The 24,552-nt window shown below is 44.6% G+C and overlaps 1 protein-coding gene and 1 long non-coding RNA gene across 3 annotated transcripts in view; one reads left to right on the top strand and one right to left on the bottom strand.

The window, feature by feature from the left end:
* Positions 1–24,552, bottom strand: part of MLXIP (MLX interacting protein) — a 1,610,055-nt gene that overhangs the window by 388,560 nt on the left and 1,196,943 nt on the right. Inside the window, exons 10-11 of the mRNA XM_069619595.1 lie at positions 21,626–21,753; positions 16,785–16,947 (exon numbers count right to left, since the gene is read on the bottom strand). Of these exons, the coding sequence (XP_069475696.1) occupies positions 16,785–16,947; positions 21,626–21,753 (291 nt within the window). The remainder of the gene's footprint in view (positions 1–16,784; positions 16,948–21,625; positions 21,754–24,552) is intronic.
* Positions 22,678–24,552, top strand: part of LOC138492452 (uncharacterized) — a 249,553-nt gene continuing 247,678 nt past the window's right edge. For both annotated transcript variants that reach the window (XR_011276209.1, XR_011276208.1), the window contains exon 1: positions 22,678–23,041. This is a non-coding gene — a long non-coding RNA (uncharacterized lncRNA). The remainder of the gene's footprint in view (positions 23,042–24,552) is intronic.

Genomic DNA, 24,552 nt, shown 5'->3' with positions numbered 1-24,552 from the left:
CAATCGATCATCACATGCTATGCATTATTGCTTGCCTGCTAGCCAGCTGCCCTTCTATTCACCTTGCACTACTGCCTGTTGATACTGCTTTGTTCGCTACCTGCCACCAAAGCAGGAATATCACACGCCACACCATAGCTCACACTGCTAGCTCCCGTGACTCAGGCATGCATGTTAGGCCTATCTACCTACTATTCAAGCTCACCCCTGACAACGGCCCACAGCAACTCTGTCCATTGGACTACTATCACTGAAGTGCAGCTTCAATAACTACCATTACTATCTCACCAATCGCTGCACGCCCCACACGTCGAGCCACCTAGTGCATCTCGCCTAGTTAACCCACATCATAGCTTTCTGCACCCAACGCTTAACCTGCCATTGCAATTCGTGCACATGGTGACCTGGACACTGGTCATACTCCTCAGCTGCATCACCCTCTGCATTGCTATCCAGTCTAGTCCCCATGTAAACATAAGAGTCCAATTCAGACCCATCCCAGTGCACTACCCCGCACAGCCCCCAGCCTCAGCATGCACACCATGGCACACGACACCCCCAAGCTTCCCTGTTCCAACACTTACAGAAACAAAAGACTAGGCTCCCATACCATCACACACCAGAGCACAACACAACGCTCCCACAGTCCTAGCTACTCCCAAGACATACACCCCCAATACACTCAGCAAAGATATACCCTTGTCTACTCCGCACCTCTCACAATGTCCACAACACATCACTTCCACAGCCCCAGCACAACTTGATGCCACCACCCTCAAAGTTGCTCTTATAAATGCCAGATCGCTTATCGCCCATGCCCTAGACATATCAAACCTCATCTCAACGAATGATCTCGACTTCCTAACGATCAATCACAGAAACTTGGTTACATCAGGCAGCAGGCCCCTCTCTTATGCTAGCTGTTCCTGACGAGTACAGCATCATCAGGACTGATAGAACATCCAAAAGAGGAGGTGGAGTAGCCATCATAGCTAAAAACTCACTGGCTATTAGAGTCAGCAACTCCACACCAACCCTTTCCGGGGAACTACTGTCCGTAAAGCTTCCCCTTTCACCAGAGTGGACCCTGCTCATCCACATTCTATATAGGCTCCCTGGCCCACTCTCCACATTTGAAGAAACGTAAACAGCCTCCTTACGCAAAACACCAAACCGGGATCACAAATCCTACTTCTTGGTGATCTTAATCTTGGCCTATACGACAAAACAGACTCCAATGCCCTAACCATCCAAAACACCATTACGGAACTAGGCCTCTCACTACGCATCTCTGATCCGACACACAGTAAAGGCAGAATCCTAGATTGGATTGCTGACTTCAACTGCAATACTAAAATCCTCTCAAACTCGCCTTGCGTCTGGTCCGACCACAATATCATTACCTTTGAAATTCACGATTCCGAACAAGCCTCACCTAAGGACACCCAAGCCCCTCCACCCTAACCAGAAATAATCGACTCATCTCCTTAGACAGCTTACTACTGCTACTGAAACCCATCACCACGCAACAGCTGCCCCCCGATCTAGATCCTTCCAAAGTGGTAGAAACCTACAATCAAAATCTCCTCAAGGCCCTTGGCAAGCTAGCACCCCCTTAAACTTAGGAAAGCCAAACCTTGCGCTCATCTGAATAAATGGGTATCGGCAGAGCTGATTTCTCTACACAAAACCAAAAGAGACGCAGAGGCAGCCTGGAAAAAAAATGCATCAGCTCAGAATAAGACTACTTTACTACAGCCTCCATGGTGTACAAAACCGCAATCGTTGATACTAAAAAGGAAAACTACAACAGAATCACTAATGCCAAATCCAACACTAAGGAATTATTCACAATCCTCAAAGAATTGGAAAATCCCATAGCTACCCCAGATACCTGCATAAAAGATACAGGCTGGTGTGAGAATATTCAAAAGGCCCTATTAAACAAAATCGCTTTACTACAAGCCAAAATCGAAACCACAAAATCCTGCCTACTGGCCACCAACAATCTCAGCAAGCTAAGCAGCCTTCCGCCTAAGCTGACCCCTCGATCACACCCGCCTGGCAACACAAACCAAAGCATTCTAATTCTCCCCAGTCTCGGCCCTAGAAGTAGAGTCCATCATTAAAGGAGACATATGCCCTGCCTCAATCATAAAAGAAGGAGACAAAGATTGTGCCCCCTTCATAAATGCCTCCTTCACCTCCTCCTCCTTTCCAAAAAACCTCAAGGATATCTAAGTCATGCCCTTGCTCAAAAAGCCTAACCTCGACCCCAACATCCCAACTAACTACAGACCAATAACCACTGTGCCATTCCTTTTAAAAATCTTAGATAAAGATGCCTATATCCAAATCCAGAACACCTCGAGTCCAACAACCTCCTGGGCCTCAGGCAATCCGTCTTTCGCCCTAAACACGGGACAGAAACAGCCCTTTTGGATATGAAAATCCAAATGATGAGGCAAGAGACAACGGAAAACCCGTCTTACTCCACCTACTAGACCTATCGGCAGCTTTCGATCTCATCGACCACAAGATCCTAACCAATCATCTAATCACAGCAGCTGCCTTTTCCAATGAAGCGGCAGCCTGGCTCAACTCCTTTCTCTCGGATAGACCCATGAGGGTCTTCTCCCCCACTGCTTCAGCCGACCCAGCACCCATCTCATGTGGAGTCCCACAATGCTCCTGTGTCTCCCCCACTCTATACAATATATTTACAAGGCTCATATTTGACCTACTAGACAATCGTGGCATATCATATACCAACTATGCCGACGATACGCAAATTCTTATCACACTCTCAGGCGACTATCAAACAGACTCCACTCTTCTAAATAACATCTACAGTATTATCCAGTCCTGGATGGCTATGCTCTTACGCTCACCTGGTATCACGGGGGCGCCACACGATGGATGGGCGGCTGTGCGCCATCTCGGGCAGTCTCTGCTTCGTTATGCACAGGGCGGTGGGTAGCGCCTATGACAGGAGAATGGAGTGTTTAGGTTTGGGTCTGTGGTGGGTGGACTCCTACCTCCCTCTGTTCCCAAATCCCCTTCCCCTGGGGTTATTTCTCACCTTGGGTTTGTATGAGTAGAGCTCTCCTTCCTGCTTCTCTGTGCAGGGGCGCGTTGTGAGTGCGGGCATTCTGTTGGACCTAGTTTCTTCACTGGTCCGTGGGCCCTTATATCGGGTCCAGACCGGCTGTGACTCAGACTCCTCTTGCTATCTTCAGGTGAGTTATAGTGTCTTTCAGTTTCTAGTTTGTCTCTTTCTCCTCCTCCCTCCGTTTTGTCCTTCTTTTCGATGTTGCCTTTTTTCCACTATGCAACTCCTCTAATTAATGTCTTTTGTTCCCGCTGGACACGGTGAGCATTACGCTGCAGGAGTGCAGAATAACGCAAAGCGTGTATTCCAGTTTGGGCATGGCTTATATAGCCAGCCACACCTGAAGGCCCGACCACACCCAAAACACTGGTCTGCATAGCTCAGATCTAAGAATTGAGCTGTGTTACAGGCCTCCATGTTGGATTGAGATTCACAACTGATACTTACCCTATTCCTGATAATGAGCCTGGCGCTAGAGGCGACAGGACTGACGCCATGTGTTCTTATGATGATGTTTAAAGGCCCTTGGGGCCACTTTTAAGGGCTGTAGTCCCACTGTTGCCGGGGGGGGGGCTGTTATACTTGAGGGGGTCAGGGGCATGAATCGTGACATATGCATGGTTTATGTCTCAATGACGAGAAAACTGAGCTATTACTCATTGGATCAAAATTGAGACTCACCAAATTCGGCCCCAACTACTCCACCTTCAACACTGATGGCAATCTCAACGAAGTGGCCAATGAAGCCAAAACTTTAGGTTTTTATCTTGATTCGGCCCTAACCCTTCAAAGACAAGTCAACGCCACCTCCTCCTCATCAGTCTAAACCTCAAAACGAATAAATGCCTGCAGACCCTTTCTATCCACAAATAGCTGCATCACCCTCGCAAGAGCCCTGATACTGACCAAACTGGATTATTGCAACACCCTCCATCTAGGCACAAGTCAAAGAAACCTGCACAAGCTTCAGGTACTGCAGAACAATGCCCTTCGCCGTCCCATCACATCTCACAAATCAGACGTAACACAAACTGGCTCCCCATCCAAGACAGAATCACGTTCAGAACTCTCATGATCAACCATAAATGCCTCAACAGCTCGGCCCCTAAGTATCGGACTGATACATTTCCCAGGAATGAATCTGCCAGACCGACTAGAGCCACCTACACACACTGCCTTAACATTCCCAAATTCAGATTATCCAACACAGGAGGATCCAGCTTCCCTGTGCTTGCAGCCAAAGCTTGGAACACACTACCGCTGACTCGCTGATTAGATAGTATGTTCCTCTCCTTCTGACACAAAGAAAAATCTTGGCTAGCCTCACAAGCCAACTAAGTATCTCCTGACACTACCACCACTCCGCTTCTCTCCTGTACATTCTTGATTTTTACCTGTCATTACTGTTGCTGTACATTCTTGTATATTCTCTATTTTTGTACATTCCTGCACACTCTCCTAAACGCCTATATATGATATGATATGATATGGCATTTATAACGCGCCTATACACAAGTGTTTCAAGGCGCAACGAGGCAAGGGAGGGGGAACAGGGGAAGACAGATAACGATCCTACTAGGCCAGGTGTCATTCAGATCGCGCAAGTGCATGGGAAGGGGGAAAGGGAAAAGTGCGAGGGTGCAGGGAGAGGGGAAAGTGCAGTACATGGGAAAGTAGCATAAAGAATAATTAAACGGCCAGCTAGTGGCAAGTGCAAGGTAAGTACAGGCATAAGTGTAGGTTAGGGAGACTGTAGGGATGCAGAAACAGTCTCCAGGTGCAGGGGTTGCCAGGGAGGCAGTGCAGGTGAGCAACTGGCAGGGCCTGGGCCTGTGAGCAGGAAGGGTGGCCAGGTAGGCGGTGCAGTTTCAGCCAGAAATCAGCTGGGGAGAGGAAGAGAGAAAGCAGAAGCAAAGAGGAAGGTTTTGAGGTGCTTCTGGAACCGGAGATGGTTCTCCTCAAGTTTCAGGGAGGCCCCTGCCGAAGAGAGAGATCTACCACCAGCTCGTTGCTTGGAGAAGCGACTGACCCTGAGAGAGTTGGAGGCGGATGAGCGAAGAGCTCGGGAAGGAAGATATTTAGGAAGAGAGCGTTGAAGGTATTTCAGCCCCAGAAGGCCTTTTGGACAATGCAGTTGGTTTTGAATTTAATCCTCGCAGCCACTGGGAGCCAGTGCAGAGATTTCAGTCCTGGAGAGATACGATCCCTGGGCTTGAGGCCAAGGACAAGTCTTGCAGTCCTGTTCTGGATAAGTTGCAGAGGGCGGAGAGTAGAGGCAGGCAGATTTAGATAGAGGCTGTTACAATAGTCCAACCTAGAGAGAACCAGGGCTCTGGAGACAGTGAGCTTCTGGGGGGAAGGTGAGGAAAGGAAGAATACCTCTGAGGAGGTGCAGCTGGTAGTGAGACTTCTTAGAGACGTCAGAGATGTGAGGAGAGAAGGAAAGTGTGGAGTCGAAGATGACCCCAAGGTTTTTTGCCTTGCAGGTGGGAGCAGGAAGAGAGCCAAGCGAGTCAGGCCATAGAGCTGCAGGGGAGGAGGGAGTCGGTGTGCCAATGAGTAGAATCTCGGTCTTACTGGCATTAAGGCAGAGGTCATTGGCTGCACACCACCCCTGGATAGCAGACAGACAGTCACAGATGAGGGAAGGAGAGGAGGAGGCCGAGGGTAGCCTGAAAATGAGCCGGGTATCATCCGCAGTTATATTGTATTACTCCTATGCTTCCTGTATTTTACCTATTTAGTAAGCATGACTCATATTGTATGCATTACATAACTATGTTGTACCATATTGTATTCTTTTCATGCTTCTTGTATATTACCTATTTAGTAAGCATAACTCTTATTGTATGTATTAAGTAACCATGTTGTTCTCAAGCAATGCGCCCAAATACCCCTGGATTCGGCACGCTATATAAGTGAAAGAAACAAACAAAACAAAACAAGGTCCCACACAGGGTGCAGTCTCTTGACAGGCGGGTAGAGCCTTGCAAGACTCGTCAGATGTTTCTTAACGATAGGGTTGGAGGAGGAGAAAATGCCCTCCTAGTTCCTGTAAGCCCAAATGGCTGCAAGGTATGTGCGTCAGGTGTCCACCTGCACACCTGAATGAGCGAGGTGCACCGAAAAGGAGAGCACATCATCCAAGGTGCACACCAGGGGGTCGATTCTCCTGGAGTCTGCCCAGTGGCAGAATGTGGTCCATTTACTTTTGTACTGGGCCCTGGTAGCTTTGCGCCTGGCGCCTGTATAATCTCCAGATTGCCCTGTGAGAGGCTAAGGTGCCGAAGCATTAACTGCTCAGGCACCATGCTGTGAGGGCTAGTTTTCCTGGCGCAGGGTGGATGACTCTGCCCCCCTGCTGTGCCAGAAGATGTGCTGGGCCCATCAGGGGGTGAATCGGGGGGCAGTTCCAAGAGACTGAGAAGCTCCGAAAACCATGGGAAGGCGGCAGAGGTAGCGGATTTGGCTGTGGAGCCGAAGGAGACGGCTGCACTGGGACATGAGGGCCCGATGGAGGCGTCTGTGGTGCTGCTAGCATGGAGGGAATGACTTCCCTAATAGCGTCCTTGAGGATAACGCCCATCCGAGGTGACTTCATGAGGCCGAGGAACCTCTCGAAGAAAACCTTCTCGCTGACTGAAGCGGTGGCAGGGGGTGCTGCTGGGGTAGCGGGAGGCTGCTGAGGCCGCTGCATACCCTGTCGATATGTACGCAAAGGAAAGCTGCCCTGCACGTAAGAAGGGTAGGCTGTAGGCCACATACCTGGTTGAAGCCAGTCCCACCTTGACACTCGTTCTTCGCCGAATTCCTGGAATGGCATCGGACGGGTGTCTCTTCCTGGCACGGCAGCCATTTTGTAGGGCTGCTTGCCACGTGCCTGCGACGTGTTGCTCAGCCCGCTGGGCCCAGCCTCCTCCAGGACTCTTGTTTGTGGATAATGAGGCCTATCCGGCTCCTCTGGCCTGGGCCCGGTAGGTCAGACACCCTTGACCCGGGGGTCAGTAGAGCTGCGTTTAGGTACCCCCTCTGACGTATTGCCAGTATTAGGGCATAGCTCCTCGGCCATGGTGCCGGTATAAGGGCGGAGCCCCTCAGGTGGAGACCCGGTAGAAGAACCTTCCGGTCCCTCAACACCATCACCAGGAGTATCCGAGGATCCCTCGGCCCGGAGGCCAGTAGCTGCATTAGCCTTGGTGAAAGCGCTGGTAAAAGGACCTGACCGGACCCTGCCGCACGGGAGAGTCCCTGGGAAGGAGTCTCCCTTGCGGGGTTCGATGGAGATTATTGGCCCTACCTTGGGCTTGGCTCGATGTTTCACAAAGTTCTGGAGGTCCTCTGGAGGCAACTTCTGGAAGAGCTCCCTCCACCTGGCTAGTCTGTTCTTCAGCACTTTCGAGGACAGCGAGCCACACGCCGAACAAGCTTTCTAACCGTGGTGCAGGTTGGACACCTGCTGAGCCCTGTGGAAGTCGACATGCACCGGGGAGGAGCGTGACGCCTGAGGACTGAGTACCTGAATGACAAAAAGACAAAAAATAAGACAAGAGAAGAAGTATCCGCACGTGGAATTACATGGCCGAAGCCAAACCCAGGAGCGCTGGTGAATTCGGCCCTTTTCCCGTAACGTGGAAAAGGGGACTGCGGTGTGGCGCCGGAGGGCGGAGTCAGGGCAGCACATGCTCCCTGGGCCGCACCCCCGAGCGCCTCTAAATTTAAAGGGGAAGACTTTTTTTTCTGGGGAAAAAGGTTCCGTCTCCCGTCCCTTGGAATGGACGCCCATACAGTATGGAGTAAAGGGGACGAGACGTAAGAGTAGGATAATCGAGAAGAAAAAACTACTAGCTTGTGGCTTTCAATCAAGACATTGTGAGGAGTGTCAGATGAGGTAAGCTGGACGGTGGGCATGTTATATGGTTTGGTATGCTGGTCCCACAGGGAATGCTTTTCTAAAACGTTTTGCTACGTAAAGGCTCCGGTTGCATAACATGAACGCGCATTCCAAAACTATGTATCCATTTTTGTTGTTGTTGATATGACTAAAATAATGTGTTTGCTGCCCTATTCACACTGCAGTGTTCAAAACCTTATTTTGTAATGCGTTCCCAGATATTTCTTGACTTAAAGCTCACGCAATGTGTACATAAATGCCCGGTTTGTGCAGAGCATTCTGCTCATTAACCAATCTGTGGCCCCCAAATCAATTGAATGTTACTTAACAGATGTGCATGGCCCTTTGAGTCCCTCTGAATTGGAATCCTGGTCGTGGACAAGAGAAGAAACAGTATTAGGACCGTATTTACAAACTGGTAATGGAGATGGATTATCAGTTGGTGTCTTCCCTGGATCTGCAAATATCTTTGGTGAAACCTCAGACAACAAAGCATCTAGTGCTAATTAGACATACATTCACATGCCATTAACATATGGACAGTATCCTAAGGCTGGACCTCTCAAATCATAGCCTGTAACTTTGTGAGGTGAGGATGTACACACAATGTAGAGAATATAGTGCTATGTTAGAAAACACTCTGTACTGATGATGCATAAGTCTGTGCAGGACTTAAAGTTACCAGAAAAAAAACATTTAAAGTAATACATGAAGTAGAGAGGTTTACCTGCTGTGAGGAGGTATTTTATAAACTTGCAAACTTGACTTCTGTTATTATTTATTTTGACATATCGTGTTTCAAATCCCTTTACTTTCACTTTGCGGACTCTTATCTGACCTTGATAGCATTCCGAAGCGCCCCGGTGTCACATGCCCCTAATGGGAGCAAACTTAGTTTTTTGTAACTATGGGAGATGTGGTCATTTTGGCAGCTTCAAGGAAGGCTTTTGGGGGAATGATAGTGGCCCCCGTGAAAGACAAACCATATCAATGCTGTAAATATCCAAAAATAGAATCAAAAGCTCGAAATGTGCTGGGGGGAGGGATTACTATACTCTAGAGCCCTATAGATAAAGGGTCTGCATCAGCCACTTTCACTCCCTAAGAATAGGCAGATACTCCCAAAAAATAAAAATAAGTAGTACAGATACTCCCAACAAAAAATAGGAAACAAGACACCTAGAACCTTGTGCCCCTGCTCTCACCCACACAGCTCAATGAATATGTTTGGACGCGTAGCGCTGGTTGTAACAAAGGAAGAAACTACTATTATCACTGCCAGTCCAGAACACACATCTTTTAATGTGTATGATGATTAGATGCAAACTAATAATTATTACAAAACATGTCCTCTTTTCAGGTGCCACCGTCATGGAAGAAATCAATAGTAATCCCTATTTTTAAGAAGGGGGGTCAAACGTGTCCTGGAAACTACTGTCCCATCGCCCTTCTGGATGTGCCTGGGAATAAATGTATTTCTGTTATTGATTGACAGAATGGGTTAAAAACAGCCTTCGTTATGATATAAACCAATCTGTACAAGGGGTAGGCACTTCCCAGAATGGTTTTTTTATTAATCTTTCTTTTAAAAAAAGGATCTTTCAAAAGTGCACGATAATGTATCTGGCTTTCATAGATTTTCAAATTGCTTTTGGCTGTGTTGATAGAACCCTCCTGTGGCAAAAGTTTAAATCCTGGGTTTCGCCAGGTTCTTTAGAGGATATGTTAAGAGAATTGTGTACCCTGACTTCATTCCAAGTGTGTTTAAATCAGCATCGGTGACTCACTAAATGCATCCTAACGTCTCAGACTAAAGCATGGGTGCATTCTTGGCCCTGCATTATTTAGCCTCTTTATTTCGGATTTACGAAGAAGCCTGCAGCAAGAGCATGCCTTTCCTCCCAGACTAAATGGGAGCCCTATACAGTGGCTCTTGTACATGGACTAGCTGGTCCTTCTGGACCAAACGCCCATGAGGCTCCAAAGGCAGTTTAGTGCACTTGAGGAGTATGCTGATCATAATAGATTGAAGGTAAATGTGTCAAAATCTAATGTTTTGAGATGGATACTGGTGAAAGCAAATCTATGCAATTCAACAGTGGCCAGGGCGGATGAGTATAGATGCCTTGTCATTTGCATGAATGACAATTCAAAATATTGACGCAATGCTCAGATTTTGAGACATAAGGCAGAGACCTCAGCGACCCAGAAAATGATCCTAAATCGTAAATATATTAGTCTGGATATGTTGCTTAACAATCCCGGTAAAGCTATAAAAAAAAGCTATGGAATAAACATTGGATTGTCACTCAAGCACAAAGTAGAACATATAAAGCATTCTTACATTTTAAAGAAGAAACAAAACCTTTTAATTATCTCTAAAGTATCTAGGAACATTTTCTAGTGCAATATATAGGAATATATTCCTTAGAGTGTACCTAAATTTGCTGCCCATCAAAGAGGTTCTTGGTACTCATGCTAAGTGTGATTAAAGTGCCCATCAATGCAGATTTTGTGATGTATGCTCAAAATCAGAAACCTTAAGGCATCTCTTATTAGATTGTCCAAATTTAGTTGAAACAAGATTCAAATACTTTGGGAAGTTCATTAAGCAACATAGGTTGCTGATGCTTGAGGATTAGTGGGCCATCCTCTTTAGTAGCCAATATGTCAACATAACTTTAGCTGCAGTAAGATTTCTAAAACAATTGATTTTATGAATGTATTTTAAGTGCTAGTTATTCTGTGTCTAATGCTTGAACCTAATTTAAGGAAACGTAGTATGACTATAGAATTGACTGATATTATTAAGGGTTAAACTGTCCTTATACGCAGCGATGGAGTGGCCTGTGGAAAGATTTCTCATAAGGAACATCTTTATCTTTTTATTTAACTTTTTTCTCTAGCTTTTCTTCTTTTGTTAAAAAATCTTATGTGACTATTTTATTGCCTGTAGGTTTTGGTGAATATGTTTTTTAATGAGTTTTGTACAATGGAATTATGCTGATAAATTGTTGTTTATATCATTTTTGCAAAAGGTTTGATTACTCAAGCCAAACACCTAATAAAATAAAATAAAATGTCCAGAAGAAACAAAAGGTTTAATTTGCCTTCAGTGCACACAAATGATCACTGTCAGAAGCCCAAAGAAAGCCAGACTAGACCTGAATCCTCGGATACGGTGTGGGAAAACAGGCAGAACCCTACCTAGGATGTGTTCATTTTCTAAAAGACAAGCCAGGGGTTGGCCCAGAGAGCAGAGAAATCTTACTGGGCCTTCCGGAGATCCCCAACAACGTGGATATTTACATTACTACATATATTGTACGGTGATCACTTTGTGTATGTGTAACTGGTTTTATAACAGTGCCTTGATGCCTCTGGGCTTAGTGTGCTTTAAAAAATAATAATGACTGTATAGGTATAGGTTTAGATAACACTCTGGGAAAACTCTAGTATTTGTCCCGTATTGGAGGTTATTGAACCTGGGAAAAGTTACCTCAGCCCACCCCCCGGCCCCTCCGTTGGTACCTTCACCTGTGGAGTCACTACAAAATCTCAGGGTACTTTAGCAATTTACCGAACCGCATTTTATAGAATGCTTCGGGTTGTGAACCTGACATTTCCATGCACAGTATTTAAAGGTTTTCTCACCGGAATCCTTCAAATCTTCTTTCAATTTGAAAAGCTGCAGAATTTTTCTGGAGCTTCTGCATAAAACAGGATGATATTTGAATAAGTGAGCCTGCACCGACCTTTTCAAAAGTCCCCTGCACAGTGCACAGACAGGCTTATGGTATTCATAACCGAGGCGCTGAAAGCACAAAGGATGTGCATGAGACCCTGAACGGGCGCGCAGGATGCTCACTTACTGACACCTATCCTACTCATAAAAGACAGTTTGGGAAAAGGAAGACAACAAGAAGATGGGAGAAACAAGGGATTCCCTTTCTCTCCCGAATGAAAAAAGGAAGCATGTCACAACTGGTGTGCAACTCAGCAAAAAAGCATTCAGCCAAAGGGATTCCCTTTCTCTCCCGAATGAAAAAAGGAAGCATGTCACAACTGGTGTGCAACTCAGCAAAAACGCATTCAGCCAAAGGGATTCCCTTTCTCTCGTGAATGAAAAAAGGAAGCATGTCACAACTGGTGTGCAACTCAGCAAAAACGCATTCAGCCCAAGGGATTCCCTTTCTCTCCTGAATGAAAAAAGGAAGCATGCCACAACTGGTGTGCAACTCAGCAAAAACGCATCCAGCCCAAGGGATTCCCTTTCTCTCCTGAATGAAAAAAGGAAGCATGTCACAACTGGTGTGCAACTCAGCAAAAAAGCATTCGGCCAAAGGGATTCCCTTTCTCTCCTGAATGAAAAAAGGAAGCATGCCACAACTGGTGTGCAACTCAGCAAAAACGCATCCAGCCCAAGGGATTCCCTTTCTCTCCTGAATGAAAAAAGGAAACATGTCACAACTGATTTGAAACTCAGCAAAAAAGCATTCAGCCCAGGCGAGCGTAGAAGGGTGACTAGGGAAGGGAACTGAACGGTAATAGAATATGAGCACAGTCACTTGCGCGTTTGTCTCCAAGCATGTGTGTTGGCTTCCTTCTGTATTTTATCACTGTACTCCGAAAAGGGCTGTTGCCTAGCACCCTTAGTGCTTATATCCCAAGAATATGGGGAAATGGATGGAAGAGAAACAATAATATTAGATGGCAATTTGCACCAGCCATTCAAACCAGGTAGTTCTAAGAGTTCATGAATTTATTCTTCAATAGAAAATGAAGTAAAAACATGAACTCGATATGTACACCATGTCCGAGAGGTTCAGTTAAAGCATCCAATCTCTACCTTCCTAGGAAAAATACGACTATCACCAATTATTTTCTGGAAGGTGTGCACCTTGTTCCCAAAAAGAGATGCACAGAAGTCAGCTGCCTTGGTGCTGGTGTGATCTTGCGGATGAAAAAGGAAAGCACAAGCTGCATTTTTGTTGGCAAGTTGGGGGCAGTCCGAGGATGAGGAAGATGCAAACAGCAAAGTAACTAGACCACACGAGTCCTTGGAACTCATGCCGACTATTTCCTTAGCTGCTTTCACAGTGCTATTTGCCTTGCTGTACAACAACATTGCAACGAGCACTGTGATTAGCAGAGACTCCTGTGGTACAGTGATGAAGGGCTAGCCCCTTCAGCCACACGCCCTGAATTGGAGTACCTGCCTTTTTTTCTGGTCCTTCAAATATTGTTTTAAAAACAAAATTCGAGGCATCCAGAAAAAAAAAGGCAGGCTGTGAATTAAACCTAGTTCGCATGACTGGACCACAGAGGTCCTTCTCCAAGACCAAAGCAGACACGCCCTGTTCAATAACAGGATGTGTTTGCCTCGTTCACACGTCCATAGGACAAGCAGTCCTTTGAATGCCATCCTAATACAGAAAACAAACGCTTTTCAGATTTTTCTGAAAAGTGTTGCTATATTAGAATTGGCACTCATAGGAATGCCTGCCCTGTGAAAGTGTGATTTAATTCTCTGCTCTCTGGCAGTAACAAGCTTATGCTCCCAGTACGGGGCTCCTGCTGGATTACTGTCAAGAGCAGGGAATTAAAGAAACAGATGATACCATTTCTAAATATAAAATGGATGCCTACAAGTCCTTTAAAAGCAGGACTCTGAGGCTCATTTGCAGCTTATTTTTCATAGGAACTTTAAAAACATTTTTTGAATTATGTACCACATTTTTAAACCATAAAATGTTTAAGAGACCCTGCCCTTTAATTCCAGAGGTGGAAATAAGTGGCCTTTAACATGAAGGCCCTTATGAGGCTGTTGGTAAGTGTGGCTATTTTCTAGGTTAAGTTAGAATGTAACTAAATTCCTCTAACATGCTATTGTCATTGCTACAAAGTATTAAAACTATTAAAAAAAGAATATCCTCCTGCCAATATAGAATGCTGGAAAGGTCAGTAGTAAAGATGGAAGATAAATTGTACCCAGTATTACTGCTCAAATGAGGGGCAATATTTAAGGAAAATGCAATTGTTTTTTTTGTTATCAAGATCTTAGTTATTTTAGAAAGTGCCCATATTTGTAGCCATTCTGTTTCCCCATGTGTAGATTTCCAGTCCCACTTCACAGGGCCAGTATGCACATAACTGCTCACTGCTTCTAGCTGGCAGAGCAAATTCATTTCTGGAACTCTCTTAAATTACACCTCCCTCTTATTCAGAGAGAAGGTGGACATCTGGATCATGATCAGAGGACCTTTTCCTCCAGGAAGTTATCACAGTTATTTGAAGAAATGCCTGACGTTTTTGCAACGCTAAACACATGACCAGGGAACAGAGACTACAATAGCAATAACAATCTGTAATCATCTGCTTGAAGTCAGTGTTTTGCTGCTTTAAAACACAATTAAAACAAAGTAGAGGCCATGAAAAACAACCCCAAAACATCAAAAACAAGGGCCAAGAGAAAACAATACTGAGATTAAAAAGAGATATGCAAAGAGCCAAAGAAAACTCTCAGAGAGAAGTTGAGCTAAAGGATAAACATTTCAAAACGCACCTAATGGTGTAGGAAAGATCTAGAAGACTCACATTATATGCTTAGGCTATGTTCGAGGTTTACAGGTCTATAAATCCTACAAAGAGAGTAGAAAACATGTTCTTGTGATCCCTGTGACTGGCATATGCAAGACATGTAAGCATGACTCCAAAAGGTAAACGTCGCCAGCATAAGATCCTCTACATTATGCATTATTATTATTAGGGTATTTATTGAGCCCGGACCTAGATTCATGAACCATCGGAGTGATTTACAATACCAGGGGGAAGAACACACTGAGGGAAAGCAGAGAAAAGGGAGCAGGGAGCTAACAGGGGAGGGCGGGGGTGGTCAACTGGAAGCAATAGGTCTACAAGCAAGCAGGGGACGAGTCAGTGGGGAGCAGACCACCTAGTCTCAGGTAGGGTGGGAGCGTTGGGTGTGTGGACCTAGGTGTTGGGCGGAGCCATCATTAAAGAGGAAGGTCTTGAGCTTTTTCCTGAACTATAGAACTATGGGGCAAGTCTGATGTTGACAAGGAGGTTCCAGAAATTTGGAGTGTGGACAGATTGTTTGTGGATGTGCCTTGATGTGGAGGATGGTTTCACCTGGGAAACCTGTACTCGCTGAGTGATCAGCAGAAAACTCACAACCAACATAAAGTTCTCTACTTGTTTGATTCATGTCACAAAAGGGATTCTTGTTGACTGATGCAAGACTGATGGGGTGGAAACGATATAACAAGCACCCGTGCTCACACTTGGATAATTTGGACCATGCTCCTCCTTCCGTCTCTTCCTTGGTTCAAGTCACCTACCCGCACCCCAGGCAGTTCAATCAATCACTCACAGTCTCTGGGATTTGACAGTGTACTGAACACTTTTTCTTGGTTCTGTATCTTTCTTGGCTGTTGCAGGAGTTGCTTAGCTGTCCTGTTCCTCCTGGACTCAGCTACCAGGCACCACCATGCTACACCTGTAGGTTCTCTGACAGGGGTCAGGAGTCTGGAAAGGTGTAAATAGATGGACCACAGGGTACTGCATCCTTTCCATACATAAGTATGCCTTTTGTAGAGGTCCCTTCCTTATGCTCTTGCCTCTAACCTAGTTCTGGCCCTACTTTCATGACCTAGTCCCCTTCCTTCTTTCCTCCAGGTTGGTAGTTTCCTCCATCTTACAATTTTTGTCCACCTTCTCTTACAGGTCATTCCCTTTCCCTCCCCTCACACTCTTTTCTGATCATTCTTCTCCACCTTCTTCCTTTCCTCTCCCGTTTCATGTTCCTCCTCCTGTAGCTTCTCTCTCAATCTGTGCTTTACCACATCCTCCTCCTCTCCATTTTCTTTATGTAACCACCCTTCCTTCTCCTCTGCCTCCCTGCATCTACCTTCCTCCGGTTCGAACTCTCGCTCCTCACTCCTTTGCCTCTTGCTCTGCTTGCTTCTTTCCATATTTACAATGTGCTCCTATCTCCCACACCACCGTTCAGGCTACCTCTACTTTTAAATTTTAGCAGGGCAGGTGATTGGCTCCGAAGATGAGACATGCAGCAACTTTGTATGTTGCAGGTCCAGGCCCTGAAATGTCCTCATGTGAGATGAATTGTGCAGAATGCCCGCAGACGGCCGACCACCATGTTGGAGTCAGACAGAGCTTCTCTTGCGGCCGCGTGGCTCCCTGACACTCCCATTGAGCTCTGCTGTGGATTGACTTTTCCTACTGTACTTTTTATTTCCCTTTAATGACTGACATTTCTCCCAGTTCTGTTTGCCCTGTGCCTACGTTGTTTCCTGCAGGTTTAAGTATCATTTCACAATCATCCAACACTATCTGCTGGCAAGCTGCAGTTTTCAGGCCAATAACTGAAAGCCTCTGAGATCCTCCCATTTCATCCTTCTGAAGGCAGACCATAATTCCCATGCCGCAATCATTCAGAGTGCACTATGAGATTGATGGCAAATAATGCAAGGAGTGTGACAGGAACACTGGGGGGCCTTTGTATACCACCTGTTGGGCCTGGGTAGCGGAGGCTTGTCCCCAGGCACCACGGACATCTAGTCCTCATCCTCTAGCCTTTCATCACAACATATAACATTTCTCCTTTTGCCACACAGCATATAAGAGACCACATAAGAAACATGTCTTCTACAAATAAGTAAAAGACAAACAACCAATGCACAACCTTCAAAAAGAGCCTGTGTTATACAATTGCAATTTTGTATCTATTTGAAAACTTACTTAATACGTGGGATGAAACTTCTCGCTTGGGTTTTTGTGTGCATATGTGCTCATTTTTTACATCTTGAACTGTACTAGAAGAGAAGAGACCAGATACTGCACACTGAGCAGATTGAGTTGCCCCACCCAAGATACTTCTATGGATTTCAGACACACTAGAAGCCTGAAAAACAACAAGAAAAAAGTTAGTTATTCGCCATAGTTACTACTGTACTTCTAGTCCATAGTCCCCCTTCTTGACAATCCACTGGGATGTTCAACCTAGAGGAGGGCACAAGAACCATTATTACACAGCGGAAATCCCTCTACATTTTGGACAAGGATAAAACCCAGTACATATATAAACCCCATACCAGGCTATGCTCCCCAGCTCCACCTACTAGTCCTTTTCCACCTGGTCAGGATGGTCCTAAGGGTAGCTAATTTTTGCAAGGAAGGGTGAAGTGCTTATGGAGGAAAGGGGACTATGGACCAGCAGTACACTAGTCACTAGAGTGAGTAATTTACTCCTTCACCCTGTTCCCTTTCCTCCATACTAATGGGGAATTTTACAGCACTGAAACAACAAACCCTAACCTAGCCAAAAAGGCTTTGCATAACTGCTAGCCCAAACTCGGCAGCCACTTTTGAGCTTGCATCCATACATTAAAGCTTACAGGAAAATTATGTAGTGGCTCACATTGCTGGTTTATACATGACATCAATCGGAGCATGCCTTTTAATAGCCACACTGTGTAGGGTGCCTAAACCAAATGGGCGCATAGACCATTGGGAGCATTACATTTTCTTTATTTTGAATGCCTCCAAAACGCAGCAGACCAACTACCAGGCAATGGATGATTCAGCAGTCTGTTTGCTCAGCTGGCCTCTGCAATTAGAGATGAACATTCTGTCTGTGGACTGTACAACTTCAACTCAGTCAAAATAGAATTTCAAAGCTCGACAAACACCTAACTTACGAAGGGTCCATTCCGAATCTGAAGAGGGACTGGGAAAGAATGTTGGAAACCGACCTGTTGATTGAGATGAAAACCAGAGTGAACCTTCTGTAGGGAAGCTATAGATTTCTGGAGCCCCCATCTTGTTCTTGTGAAACATGCCATGGGTCTCATTAGAGAATAATGTTTGCAATTTGCTAACGTGCCGATAATAAAGAAGAAAAACGAGAAAAGTCATTCTTATTTTCCAAGTTACTGTCGAATTTAGATTCCAGCTACGACTTCAAAAGGCTTGTGAGCGATAGCTTAGAGTAACCCCAAAAAGCATGGCAACCCCAAATTGGGAGGCAAAAGATGCAACAAGGGTCTCTTGAGTGAAAACGAACAGCTACCGGAATTGATGGAGGTGCCTATCACTCACTGCTGATACAATCAGGCTGGATACATGTGTGAAGAAATGACTACTCCTCGGAAGGACTACAAGGATGAGTAGCAGCAAAAGAGTCTACTCAGCGCCACACTACTATTAAACCAGCAGTGATCCTACTTATAAAGGTGAAACAGTCACAGCTAACAGGTATGCCTCCATTGTCACTTTTGGTAGCGTGGGCTGAGAGCAGCCTATACTCTTCAAAAGGGGCATGAACTGGCACAGAAGCAACACAAACAACAACAGTACGTTAGTATTTAAGTAAAAAAATGTCCAATCAAAGTTCTATAAAAATAGGATCTTTAATTTAACTAACAAAAATATACACAACAGATAAAAATACTATTGTCACAGAACTGTACGGGAAAACGGGCACTCGGGGTGTGTAGACAGGGTGTGTTCAACCAGAGATTTCAACTGAAAAATATGCAGTTCTTGAAGATTTCTTAAACAAAGGTAGAGAAGAGAGGTTAAAAATCACTATGTTCCTCTAGCTCCCTGAAGGGGGCGCCAGCCAATCCACACGCTCGGAACACAGGCTGTACTGTATGGTAAAAGCCTGCATTCTGAGCTGCCTGGGCAGCCAGCACCCCATTCCGTTCCCACTCTCCCTTCCCCTTCACCTTTACCATAGCACCGGTGTAGTTTTCTACACGGGTGCTAAAGGTATTTAAACATTTTTTTAAAAGAAACCTACCTTTCCTGCGCTGCTCGGCGCCGGCAGTGGTGCTGTCCCCTCAGTCCGTTTTCCATGCTGATGACCTCAAAGTCATCAATATGGAAAACGGACTGATGCTTTCAGCAGCACTGCCTGGCCTGGTCGGGGCCATGCAGTAAATTACAGCAGATTAGTCCAAAGAAAATCTGCTGTTAGGGGTCCAAACATAGCTGCTGTAATAAATGTCCTTTGCCTGATGATGTCATACCCAGAGTGCTCTGTCTGAAGGAAATGGGAAAGGGGTGAGGGGGTTACAGGAAGCTCGAGGAGCCCTACCAAATCCTACATGGTGGTAGGCCTCTGAGGTCTGAACTGCTCCTCTGGAATTCTCTTACTCTGCCTCATTTCTCTGCCTGCCTAATTCAAAAGGACTCCAGTAATCAGCACCATGGTATTAGATGGCTATTGTCATAGCAGCACTAGCTTTGAAGCATCAATTCTCATTAGTCCTCCTGGCAAGGTTCCTGTTCCCTGAAGGAAGGTGTTGACCCTTATCAGGGTGATCAAAGTGAAGCTTCTTGAGCTGGGTCCCACATGGCTGCTGTGGGTATACACAGGTGAGACGCCCAATACACACACAGCCCTGTCATGCACAAGTCACTGCTCACCAAGCTGACAATAATATGACACACTATGCTTTTGGCTGCATAGGTGTAATCTCAGAAGCAAGTTGCCACCATGTCAAAACTAGACATGGCTTGTATTTAGATATGAATTACTGCCACCAGGCTAACCGGGTTCAGCAATTATAATATATTTAAACAGAGGTGCAGACAGTTAAAAAGCATCTCCATTACAAAAAGCAACTGGAGGAGTCCTTAGCACTCTGGGAATGAACACCGTATTTCAGAATTGAATGATAAACATCATATCATGCAGAGTTAATAATTCTAAGTTGCTCAATTTTCTTTGGACAACAGTCCTTTATCAAGAGCAAATATCTTCAAAATTAACATAAAAACATTGGGGGTCATTACAAGGTTGCCAGTCTGGAAACAATGGTGCCGGTAAGCTTGCCAGTACCGTTGTTTCTGGACCGGCAAACTACGAGTTCTGCGAGCGGGTGCCTTTCTGCCCGCCAGGCGGAAAGCCACCCGCTAGCAGACCTTGACGGATGCACCGGCACCATGTATGAATGGTGCCGGTGCATCTGTCCTCCAATGTGACTCGAATGGGAATGGTGAGTAATATTTTCTGTCTGTAATGCCCCAGTAAGACCGCATTGGCGGGCGCCGGAAAAAAAATGACACCGGCACGGCTACCGCCAGACTCATAATGAGGCCCATTATCACCACAGCAACTAAACATATATTAGACAAACATTATAATGCAATCAATACGCAGCTACAAAATAGTGACAATCCCTATAGAACAATTAATACATATCTTTTGCACCAAAATAAGGAGCAGCTCAATTCATAAAGAGCATCTGAACAGGCGCAGGGAGGCGAGGGGGACCTAATTTCTGTGCATTTAAAAGCGGATCCCGTTTGTGATTTCGGGATGCACTTTTTCCTTAACTGTAACAGGCGCAGATTAAACTGCAACTGTCACACTTGCATTTCCATTCCCAAAACAGCGATGGAAAGGTTTTTGGTTTCATTCATTCTGTATGAAATTAGCTCCCAGCAATCACCTGGTTGCTAGGAGCTTGTCATACATTAGTGTCTGGAACACTTTCTTTGGGCTTCTGTCCAGCCCCCTCCTGAAATGGGGATGTCACCTTTCTAAAAGTAGCGCAAATGAAAGAAGCGCATACTATGCGCTTCTTTCATTTGCGTTACTTTTTGAGAATCTGTCATTATTAATTACTGCATTAGATATATGGGCCACAGTGGAGAGAAACGGCTCTTGCGTCATATTGAAATACCCCAAACGGGTTTCCCCTAGAGCAGAAGCACACTCCTTCCTACAAGAGTTAAACAACTGGGACGTTGATGTGTTTGAGAATGATGGGGCACAGAAAAGCCCTCGATATACAGTGCAGGTGATATGCAGACATGTGGTTCTGCTGCTGGATGGACGGGTGTGTGGGTGTGTGGGGTGTGTGTGTGTGTGTGTGGGGGGTGTGTGTGTGGGGTGTGTGTGTGTGTGTGTGTGTGGTGTGGTGTGGGGTGTGGGGTGTGGTGTGTGGTGGTGTGTGTGTGTGCTCGCAGGAATTAAGCAGACAGTGGAATGTGGAAGCCTCGAGCCTTCATTCAATCAGGTTTTGCCTGATAGCATAATATGAGAGTCAGGAAAAGCACGAGTGCATGAGTATTTAGCGTGGATACAGGACTCCATAGCCGGTGTCTCCTTACATGGAATACAGAACGCTAGCCTACAGGAATACTTTGGCCAGCAATGTGCCTTTGCCACCCACCTGCAACAGCAAAAACTAATTCTGATAGATCCATTGGGATAAGGCCAGAAACGTTGAAGGATGTCTCTTTGAAAGTCTAGATATCAGAAGTTTCCAAATACAGTGTACATTCAACTTGATGTGTACAAATCCCAACCGATATGCAGGGTAAGCATTACAAACTGTACCACCATATGAATAGGTAAAAGTACTTCTTGTTCTTCTGTCTTTCACACAGTCAAATGTTTCGCTAAAAAGGCGTAAATTCACATTGTAAGGCACCAATTCAAATGTTCTGTATGGTTTTGCACGGTCTAGTGATGAAACACCCCATTGGAATGTTCTGCTTCTGAACTGCTACAATTCTAACAGCAAAAATAAATGAAAGGAACAAAAGTAAATATGGTCTCTTACGGTTTGAAGTCCAGCAGGGGCAATTGCAACATTCGACTTAGTGAAATTGGCACTTGGAACGCCATCCCTCTTAACAGATACTTGCGCTGGCGACACAATCAGAGCCCTGGGGTGTCCCGGGAATGCAGCTGCAAAATAGAAATGCAACAGTTCAATCAAAATGTACTACGTTCATGGCCATTCTGCTACACTTATCTTGTAGCTTTCTCTCCCTCCCAACAAAAGCTGTAGCGATCCACCATTTAGAACGTTCCCACTTTCCTGCGAGCATCCTTCCAAGGATCACGATCCCGACCCCCTATTTGAAGTTGCGGCAAATGCGTTACTGTATGTGTTACTCCAAGCAATAAGGCGCGACTCTGCACAAGGGGATATCAGGGCAAAAGCTGAAAGGGAGACAGAGCTAGGACTAAGAGTACACGAATCACCATGAGGAAAAGATTCTACTACCCTCAAGGCCTCCATTTACACAGAACAGAAATACTTGGATGGGGTTGGGGCAGATGACAGCATATCCAGTCTTTAACGAAACAATGTAGGTGTCCAGTTAAAGTACAGAATACAAAAGGATCAAATGCCAAGGGTGAGAGCGCATTTTTTCGAAATTCAATACGGTCGAATAGTAAATTGTGAGAAACATTTTCGAAACTTTTTCAAATTTTTTTAACATAAAAATAATGAACTACACATTGTTTGCATATTATGCATTTATTTAGTTTTATATTATTGTTTTAATGTTTTCGTAAATATAGTATAATATAGTTTGTTAAATGCAAAATTATTTCAAATATATCAAGTCATTTTAACATTTTTTATTTACTTTTAAATATATATATTTAATGCATTTGAACATTTGTTAAATAATTAAATATATTGAATATTTTGTAACTTTCAAACAAACGTATTACTTTTTCACCAGTAGATGGCGGTGTTGGTTTACTTTTAGTATATTAAAGTTTTGTATATGTTTTCATTTGTGTTCAACGTGTGATGTCTTACGTTATGTAAGGTTATGAAGTCGCCATTTTATGAGTTGTTTGTTACTGGTCCGGTTGCTTTTTGTACGCGCTCCCCTTTTTCAATGGATTTGATTTTTTTTTCCAATGGAATGCTTTTTTTGGGGGGGGTTCTGCTTGGATTATTTTTTCCTTTGGATTGCTGTTTCCGATCTGAGCTTTCTTGCATGGATTTTATGGTTGTATGGTTTTTTTCATTTGGATTCATGTTTTTTTTTTACTACGGAGTTCGGAATTGTATTTTTTTTTCTTGTGGTTTTTTCCCCATGGATTATTGTTTTTTTTGTACCTTTTTATGGATTTTCCACTTGAATTATGCTTCGTTCCTCCTTCGGATGTGTTTTTTCACTATTTCTTGCCTTTGGTGACTTTGTCCGGTGTACAGAACTGGCGGTTTTTGGTGAGTTTATTTTATGTTTTAATAGCATTTTAAGTTGTATGCAATGGCTTCTAGGTATTGCATTGGCTAAATTGTTTCAAAACTGTTTACTATGCTGTTTATGCGTTCCTCGTAGTCTCTGTATTTTCTTTTGATTTTAGGGATGTTTTCCATTGAGATTGTTTGTGCTATTTTTATTGCTTGTGTGGTTTGTTCTGATTTAAGGTGGTTGATAAAGTGCCACAAGTTTGGATTGTTTGTATTGAATTCTTTATTGATTTTGCTATGCGATCCTTCTTGTATGTTGTTGGTTCTTGGCCAGTTTTCCTTAACTGATCTGTGGCAATTCCATGTTTTTATTTCGTATTTTGCTGTTCTTCTAGTGCCTTGTCGTGTTAGCTGGCCAATCCATGTATTTTCTAAATAGTCCATTAAATTACATAATTCCTTTTCATGATCGGTAAAGTACTGTGATGAAATCAATGTGTCATAATATGTTACTACAATGTCCTCTCTCACAAATGCCAATGCATATATTTTCTTGATCTGATGTTGGAATTCACTGTCCTCTACGTATTTTGTTCTCAGTCCTATTTTCTGTATTTTTTTCCACAATGATTGTCTGAAATGAAAAAAACAGCCTAGAATGTGAGTGTCCGGGTATATTTTTTCAAAAGCTTTCATTTGTCCTTGTTCAAAATCCATGATCACGGTCTTTGGTGATTTTTCTGGCAATGATTCTTTGATTAATATATATATATATATATATATATATATATATATATATATATATATATATATATATATATGTACAGTTCCTCTGATTTCCCTGGCATTTATACATAAGGAACAAGTTATTTACTTGTAACTGTTGTTCTCCAGCATGGGTCTGGCATGGATTCACATGCTCATGACTATTCCCCGTCGTCAGGCTGGGAATCCTCGGTAAAGAAAAAATCAGTATCAGTTTCATTTCTGATCTGTCTTTCTTAGTAGTAACCAATCACTGGTCTCTGGGTCATACTGCCCCCAGCCAATGACTGCCCTCTCCCTAAGCCCCGCCCCTGGCAGCCATCCTCAGATTTGGTAGCACGTAAAGTGGCAGTATGACCAAGTGAAGAGCCGCAGAGGGGTAGGAGGGAAGGTTCGCATGTGAATCAATGCCAGACCCATGCTGGAGAACAATAGTTACAGGTAAGTAACTTGTTCCTTCTCCAGCATGGGGTCTGGCATGGATTCACATGCTCATGAATATAAGAATACATAGCAGTACACACATGCACAACCACGGGAGTACACACATGCACAACATTAAGCATTACATAAAACTCAACATTAAGCATCTCTTACCTCCTCACCAGGCTCACCTTAAGCGAACAGGTTGCGCAGCACTGCCTGGCCGACTCTGGACTCCTCCCTGGAATCCCGGTCGACGCAGTAGAATCTCGTGAAAGTGTGAGTCGACCTCCACGTAGCAGCCCTGCAGTTGTCCAGCAGGGGCACACCAGACAAGAACGCCGTGGTGGCAGAGA

The sequence above is a fragment of the Ambystoma mexicanum genome, chromosome 10 (assembly GCF_040938575.1).
Source record: "Ambystoma mexicanum isolate Mex_15411 chromosome 10, UKY_AmexF1_1, whole genome shotgun sequence".
Lineage (NCBI taxonomy): Eukaryota > Metazoa > Chordata > Amphibia > Caudata > Ambystomatidae > Ambystoma > Ambystoma mexicanum.
The sequence above is the reverse complement of the archived record's forward strand: the minus strand, read 5'-3'. Positions and strand labels throughout refer to the sequence as shown.